General features: G+C 39.6%; 1 protein-coding gene across 4 annotated transcripts in view; it reads left to right on the top strand.

The window, feature by feature from the left end:
• Positions 1-978: 978 nt before the first annotated feature.
• hdac7a (histone deacetylase 7a) overlaps positions 979-8,498 on the top strand; it is a 76,198-nt gene continuing 68,678 nt past the window's right edge. For 2 of the 4 annotated variants that reach the window (XM_047369999.1, XM_047369967.1), the window contains exons 1-2: positions 979-1,071; positions 1,161-1,331. Coding sequence is in view for 1 of the 4 variants with exons in the window: in XM_047369953.1 (XP_047225909.1) it covers positions 6,843-6,885 (43 nt within the window). In the remaining 3 variants the exon portion in view is untranslated. Of the gene's footprint in view, positions 1,072-1,160; positions 1,332-1,479; positions 1,834-6,736; positions 6,886-8,498 lie in introns of those variants that run through there. The other 2 variants (XM_047369953.1, XM_047369975.1) reach the window with 2 other exon arrangements.

The following is an 8,498-nucleotide window of genomic DNA, read 5'->3' as shown; positions in this document are numbered from 1 at the left end:
GGAAATTTTCAATAGGGTTGAGGTCGGAGCCTTTAATCCAATCAACACCAAACTTAATCTTTGGTGTTGATTGGTACTGTTGTCCTGTTGGCACAATAAACTGTTTCCAGGTTTCAAACATCTGACTTGTACTGTCACTCTTTAAATGAAAGGAAATTGGATAAGATGTTCAGGGACCACTAAGGCTCACGCCTATCATAAACTGGAACATTCTAGGATACCAGCATCACTATCCACGCTGAAACAAGTTTACGATGAACAAGGATTGAAAGAGTGCCACCCAAGAAATAATTCCTATCTCCAAAGTCCAAAACGAATATGATACTCCTTCCGACGTTGAGTGGGTGCAGACTTCTGATCTGAACTACTAGATTCTCCACGGGTAACATGGCAACAACACTGAAGAGCAGAATTTGAGGAAAGTAAAGAATGATTGTTTTTACAAAATAATTTTGTGACCATGACAAAGGTTAGATAAAAGGAGAGTGGTTATTACAATAAAAGAATGGTCAACTCATGATCTCAAAAAAGGAAAATCAAACGGTTAAATGCATGCTTCTGTAGGAATGCCTTGCCATTTTGCATTTGCAACTAACACCAGAATTGTCATTTCCTAATCAACACTAACCCCTCATATTTTTTCTGAAATGGTATTTGTGCATCCAATGGAAACAACAGTGGGAATAAGAATAACCTTAGTCTCCTGGTTGTTTCTAGTATCATTGTTAGGCGCAGGCTGCGAACTCTGTTTTCCATCGCGGATGTCATTGTTTCTTTGCTGTCTGTTAATTATTTTTGTACTGGTATAAAAATCTGATATAATGTTTCCTGCTATTGTCTTTTTCTACCAGGCAGGCTGTTTCTGGACTTGTGCCAGCCAGTCCCTCCTACCTAAACGCACACACACAAACACACATTCATGGACGTGAACACGCAGGTCTCCCTGTTCTTTCTCTCTTCCTCCTCTTGGCACATGAGAAAAAAGACAAGAAGTCAGTGATACAGCAAACCATGTTTGTGAGTGTGTGAGGACGGGAGGGAGGAAGAGAGTCCACCAGTCTTCTCAGAAAGGTTAATCTCTCTCTCTCTCTCTCTCTCTCTCTCTCTCTTGTTCACTCTGTGCCTCAGTCTCTCCCTCCCTCTTTTGCCTTTTGTTGCAGCCCCTCACTTTCTCAACACTTGGACAGAGGGAACTGATACTGCGCCTGGACCACTGTGAATGTGTTGTTTGAGTGTCCTGTCTCCACTCCAGAGCTTTGTGGATTGAACTGTGCCTGAACATGACTGATGGGACTTCGTAACACACTCCTCATGGTGCAGAACGCAAACTGGTAAGGCAAAAGACTAAAGGAAAAAGCTGTCACAATTGATCTTTGTGTTGTTATGTTGCTGCATTATGAGTAAAAGATGCTAAATGCTCTGTCCTGGCTGTCTCTCATTCAGCTTCTCTTCTTTGTCTTCCTTTCTTTGGGCTGCCAGAGTTACTCAAGTTACCGGCTTCCTCCTGTTGTTATGAGCCCTGTGGTTTCTGTGCAGCGCTCTTAGGGCGCTCCCACGCTCCCCCAAAGAGAAAAATAGGAAGGAAAACAGCGATAAGCATTTCACTGCCACAAAGAAGTGGGAGAAGCATGCTTTGTTTAGCCCCACGTCTCCTGGGTGTCTTCATGCTGGGAAGCATACCTTTAACGTTTGCAAAAATGTTTGCCACTTTTGCATGCCTTTTTGGCTGTTTCTTTTGTGTTTTCTGGACAAAAGCTTCCTCTTTTTCTCCAATAAGGTGGTGGAGAGGCCGAGGTGGTGAGAAAATTGGAAACAGAGCCACCCACTGTGGATGTGAGTCAGCCTAGCATTTAGTGGTGTGTTGACTTTGGAAATGGCAGATATTGAGGGTGGGGGGTGATCCATGTGTTTGGGGGACAGAAAAAATAGTGTCAGAAGAAAAACCAATCTATTAAGTGTCAATTTGTTCAAATTTTCTGCTGAGTGTCCCACAAACTCTGAGCTGTAAGCAACAGGCATGAGGTTAAAGAAGAAAAGATGGACAGCAGAAAGAGAAAAAGTAGAAGCCAGAGGCTGTTTAGAAAGGGAGGGAGCAGCCTGTGTCCATCTGGGACAATCCCCAAGTGCTGAAAGCTTCCCCACCCTGATCCCAAACATCTCTTTTCCCCCTTCTCTGCCGCCATCTTTCTAGTTTACTCTCTTTTCATCTTTCACAATAAACTATACAGTCCTCCTGCAGTCCTTGTGTCAGTTTTAGATTTTAGCTTTCTTGCCACTCTGTGCTTCTATTATTTTCTCTGCTCAACTTATGAGCAAGCGTTCACACTACCTGACCTCTATCAAAACAAAACAAATGGTCAAGACGAAGTATTATTGAAGCGTTAATCTGTTTCAGTAACTAATTTCACTAAAACACATCATAAAGATTAATTCCAAACAAACTGATGTTTTAAAACCCTTATTTCTGTTCATTTTAATATTTTTCTAATTACTGCTAATGAATGAGGTTGCTGTTCTTCAAAGGTACTTTCAAGCCTCAATGAAACGTATATTCTAATTTCTTGACTGTATATTCTTAAGACAAAAAATACTGTTCTTTAACAAGTCTTGCAATTTGTACACATAAGGTCCTTATTTTGCACAGGTTGAGCACATATAACTTTAATTATATAGCGCCAGTTTACAACGAATGAGTCTAGAAGACTAACAGATCCAATAAAATCAATTCAGTCCAATGAATAGATCCCAATTCAGTTATATAAATATTCAAATTTGATCCTAATATATAAAACAATGTAGGAAATTTTGCTTTATACTGCCAAATGGTAAAATGTTGTGTACATAAGGAAACCCAGTTGATCACATTGAGCCGTTGAAAAATTATTTCTCTTGAGCCAGCAAGTAACAACACTGGACTGTTAAGTTAAGCCCAAATGTTCTTCACTTCACCACCATGCTTGACACTTGCTTTAAGATGGCTGTGCTGATATGCATTGCTTGATTTATACCAGCGACGGTACTGTGCATCAAAGCCCTACCATTTTGGTCCCTTATGTTTAAAGGTAGTTGTTCTGGAGGTCTGGAGTGGTTGGTTCAGATGTACCTCTATACATCTAAGTTATTCTATTATGTTCTTGTTTTAGACAGAAAATACCAATGAGTTGGATAGATGGAGAACAGTAATAATAAAGAATATCTCTTTAAATGTACATATATACACAATTGAGGTTACAATAGAATACAATGTGAGATCAGTCCAAGTATGCATGGTGTTGTTCTGGAACTCTGACTGTCAAGTGTTCATCAGAGAAACAGCCTGGGGGAAGAAACTGTCTCTGTGTCAGCTGGTTTAAGCCAACAGCGCCACCTGAAGGTAAAAGCATGAACGGTTTGTGTGCAGGGTGTGAGGGATCTGCAAAGATTTTAGCTGCCCTTTTCCTGACCCTAGACCTGTATAAGTCCTGGATAGAGGGAACGTCAGCCCTGATGATTCTCTCTACAGTCCTGATTGTCCATTGCAGTCTGGATCTGTCCAGTTTTGTGGATAAGCCAAACCACACTGAGATGGATGAAGACAGGACAGACTGAATTATGGCAGTGTAGAAGATGACCAGCAGCTCCTGTGGAAGGTTGAACTTCTTGAGTTGCCTCAGGAAGTACAGTCTCTGCTGGGCCTTCTTCCGAACATTGTCTACGTGTGAGGACCATTTCAGGTTTCGAGAAATGGTGGTTCCTAGGAACCGAACGTGGTCCTCAGCAGACACAATGTTGTTGAGGATGGTTAGGGGGTATGTGAGGGTGGTGTTCTCCGAAAGTCCACCATCATCTCCACAGTCTTTGGTGGGTTAAGTTTCTGGTGGTTCTGATCACATGTTCATGGATGCTCTTCATTCAATCTGACTGAGCTTTGGCTATTTTTCTTAGAATGGGCAAACATTTCAGATTTTCTTTGTTAAAGAAAACAATCCATCATTTTCCTTCTACTTTATAAATATACTTTGCTTTATGTTGTTCTATCTCTCAGAATCCCAGTGAAAAACATTGAAGTTTGTTGTAACTTGACAAAATGTGAAAAAGTTGAAGATGTAAGAATACTTTTGCAAGGCATTCTTTGTAAAAAAAAAAAAAACATGTAAATTTGACATTTGTTTTGCAACTCGGCATAACATACTTCTACAGCTATTGTCCTCATTTTAAAACTCTTGATAAAACCAGAACCTTGACTGCCTCTTAAGTCCTTTCTCTTTACTGAGCTTGCTTGACCTCCCTCCAGCTCCTCTTCCTCCTCCTCTTCCTCTTCTTGGCCTTCCTCCCTCTACTCCTGTGTGTCTAGCGATAAGGGGACATCAACGGTACCACTTCCTTGTACCACAGGAAGCAGGAAGTGTTGATTTCCACCATAAGCCCTCTGGATAAACCCTTCCTCCCAGACCACTGGTACACCTCACGCATGCACATTCACACATACGCCTGGTCGCAGAGAGACCTATATACTTGCAGAGAAGCGCCTGACCTCTGGGAAGACAATGACTTCAGTATGTCTTTGCTCTGCAGCTGTGCCACTTTTATGGGAAAGCACCTGGGCAGCAGCCCACTTCATGCCTCTTTGACCTCGGCTTGGCCCACAGGTCAGAGGATGATTGGCTAATTATTTCTTTCATCACAGAGTGTGTTTTGTTTGCACCCACTTTGGCCACAGAGGCCATTGGTGGCACTATTGAGCTTAGAAAAACACAAACAATCATTCGGCATCTATTTTCCAGTTTGACTGGAGCTTGGAAGAATTACCTGTGAGCCAAAGAATGGTTGAAAAAAAGAGGAAGTAGCCAACGAACTGATAAAACAAGTGATGAGTGCATGCTATGGTTTGTTTTGGTCTCATCATAATAGTATTTATTTCTCGTTACTTCTGTAATTATTCCTAGCAGTCCCAAACTTGCTGACATTTTTCCATCCTTAGTTATTCCAAAATAATCCTTTCCATGTGTGGTTGGAAAACAAGAATAATCATGATGAATGCATGATATCAAGGAATTTTATCAGAATGGAACAAGGAAGGAATTCCTAAACAAGGTTTGGAATATTGTTTCATGTTACACGTTTTCCTATTTTTTCTGCTGCGGCTGATGAAGCAATTTATCAAACTGAAAAAAACAAAAGAGGGAAAAATTAGTTTAAATGGTTGATGTGGGTTTCAGTGCACTTTAGGTTAGTATTAACTATTTTGACGGTGCAATTTATAGATACAGTGCCTTGCAAATATATCTGTCACATTAAAATAAAAAACTCTAGTTTTGGGAATTTTATGTGATAGGCCCACACAAAGTAATGTTTCATATTGTAGTGGGAAGTAACAGGATCCATATTTTTTTTACTTTGTTTTTTACAAATTAAAATCAAAGTGTGGCAAACGTTTGTATTCGACCCCATTTACTCTGATACTGTTAAACCAACTGCCTTTAGTAGTCACCTGTGTCTGCTTACACTGTGTGTAATTTAATCTCAGTATAATGCAGCTGCTCTCTGAAGGCCTTGTACATGTATTGCAGTATATTAGTAAAACAACAGCATCATGAAAACAAAGTCTAGAAGTTGAATAAGTTTGGTATATATGCAGCATGTAAGTCGTGCATTTCCCCAAATCTGGCTTTTAGGGAAAAGTAAAGAAGAAAGACATTGTTGACAAAAATCAATAAGAAGTCCAATTTGCAGTTTGCCAAAACTCACGTAAAGGACTCCGTGAACATGTGGAAGAAGATTCTTTGGTAGTATGATACCAAATTTGAACTTTTAAGCCTACATGCAAAATTATATCTGTGGCAGAAAACTAAAACTGAGCAACACTTCGAAAACACAATATCTGCAGTGGAACATAGTGGTGGCACCATCATGCTACAGGAATGCTTTTCTTCAGCAGAGATGGGGAAACCTGTCAGAGGTGAATGGATGGAAGTATATACAGGGCAATCGTGGAAGAAAACATGCTAGAGGCTGCAAAAAACTTGAGACTAGAGCAGAGGTTCACCTTCCAGCAAAACAATTACCTAAAAAATACAGCCTGATCTGTAATGAGATGGTTCCGATTAAAGCATATTCATGCTTGTGTTAGCATGGCCTAGTCAAAGTCAAGACCCAAATCCAATTGATAATCTGTGGCAACTGTTGAAAACTGATGTTCACAGATGCTCTCTGATGCTTTCGATCTCTGAATCAGCAAATGAATCAAATGGGGCATGCAATTAAGTTCAACAGAGTCCTCCTAATTGAACTACTTTTTGATTTAGGTGTGTTGAAGCACAGATATATCTAAAAGCTGCAAGACAACTTCCTGCAAAGACTGGAGTTCGAAACAGCTCGTCTAAAGTTTGCATAAAAACCAAATGGTAATTCAGAGCAGGTATGTGGATTAGTCTTAAAGGTTTTCCACATATTATTACATGTAATAGATTAAATCTCTTTGTAAACCGAGCTAAGCCATTTGAAACACTGGAGATCAAACTAAAAAAAAGGAAAGTGAAAAATGAAAAGTGAAGAGAAAACATAGAGGACCACGCAAAGCTTGAGAGAAGACTAAGAGATTTGGGGCGATTAGGAAATGTTGGAGATGCGAGGCTAAACTATGGTTGGGTCAGGAGTCAAGAGAGGTCAAGAGGTCAGAATAGACCCGGCAGCTCAACTTAGAACAGGATATCCTGCGAGGAAAAGTCATCTGTCTCTCCTTCTCTCACTACTACAGGCTCTAAAATTTCCCACAGAGGGCACAGCAGAGAGGAGAAGTGTAAGCTTTCACTGAAAGCCCAAGAGAAAACTCAAGTTCATCATTCATCAGTGACAGATAGTAGATGCAGATGTGCTGTCCTTCATCTCCTAATAAACTCACAGTGGGTAAGAAAGACTTTTATAATATGTAATTTAAGCACTAAGATGTTTTATCTTCTGCTTGAATTTTTATTGTTGTTACCATCCACTGTATCATCAGCAGCCAAGGCAAATTTTCCTGCTAGTTTATCTTTCTACATCTTATCTTAGCCAGACAGGCTGTGCGTGAAGATTATGAATCATCCCTGTTTATTAGAGCTACATTTAAACATAACAGTGACATTATCCAACTGAGACCTGAGAAAACAGTTAAGTTGAAAAATTATTCCAGAACCACACCTTCATTTTAATTATTTATCTGGCTGCCTTGCATCTTCATAAAGGAATAGAACTCCACCCATGACCTAAGTCGCTTAAGCCGTAAAGCTCTGTTTCATTTCAATAGATCCAATCACAACAATGATATTCAAACTCCTGCAGCATCAGACAATCCCAGAACTGTAGCAGAAGGTGGCAGGATTTTCTTTCATAACTCATCTAAGAGGAAGATTCTAAAAATACACAATTCTGGTTTGTTTGCTTAGAAATCATGTTTTCCTCGATGTCACGGTTGCTAACGGTTGCAATAAAGCAAAAGCCTAGTTTCTTCAACTGCTGAGTGGACTAATGGAAACCAACAACCCGTGACATGAAAATTTAAATTTAAATAAAACAGTTTTTCATGCTCATTACACCAAATTCTCAACTAGATTTAAACCCCCAACATCAACTAAATCATTTTCATTTATTCATTTAAATACTTTTACAACAAAAGTATTTAGGTCTAAATAGATGACAGCATGTATTAAGTAGCATATGAAAGGCATCATCCTGTAGTATTAAAAATTTGTGTACATTTGTCTCTCTTCTGCTTTCTTTGCCTAAATAAAGAATTGCTAAATTGCCATCGCGTCTCGTCTCGTTAACATAATTTCCGGCTTGAGTTGCCGGATATTTACATCAGTCTTAAGATGCTTGAACATTGGCCCATTAGGGCAGCATATTTATTAAAGGCAACTCTTTAAGCACTGTTAAAGTACATCCGTGATTAAAATCCTAAAAGATAAAACTATTTAGGCTGAGCTCACTTCTGATATGGTTGTATAGTCAGAAGAGGCAGAATGTTTCACCTTAAGGTGTTGCTTCATTTCTTGGTTCATTTCTGCTTTGCCTGCAAACCCACACCTGGACACTCCCTGCAAAGAGCTGGCTCCTGCAAGGTAACAGCAGAACTGGTACAGAAGCCTTGTATAGTTTACAGAACAATAAATAATGCAAAGGTTTTGCACTGATTAGAAGAACCAAAATGCCAACTGAATCAATAAGAAATAGTCAGCAATTCTTAAATACCACCAGCTGGTGTTTATAGATTGTGCTTGGTTGTTTGTAACTCATTTCCTCATCATTTGTAAATTTCAATCTGTGTTTAGGAAAAATGTTCACAAACACAGATTGTTGTGTGAAACAGATGAGACCAGCAATATTAGGACATCTGTTAACCGGGAAAACAAGTCAATGGCATTTATTTCAACTGTCTCCCTGCGCTGTATTCCCTATAAAACGTTTGAACACAGCTGAGAGTGGATTAAAATTTACTGGAAGAGACGTAATGATGGGGCTCAGTGTTGGCACCAAAGCTT

The sequence above is a fragment of the Girardinichthys multiradiatus genome, chromosome 1 (genome assembly GCF_021462225.1).
Source record: "Girardinichthys multiradiatus isolate DD_20200921_A chromosome 1, DD_fGirMul_XY1, whole genome shotgun sequence".
In the NCBI taxonomy this organism is placed as follows: domain Eukaryota; kingdom Metazoa; phylum Chordata; class Actinopteri; order Cyprinodontiformes; family Goodeidae; genus Girardinichthys; species Girardinichthys multiradiatus.
The sequence above is the reverse complement of the archived record's forward strand: the minus strand, read 5'-3'. Positions and strand labels throughout refer to the sequence as shown.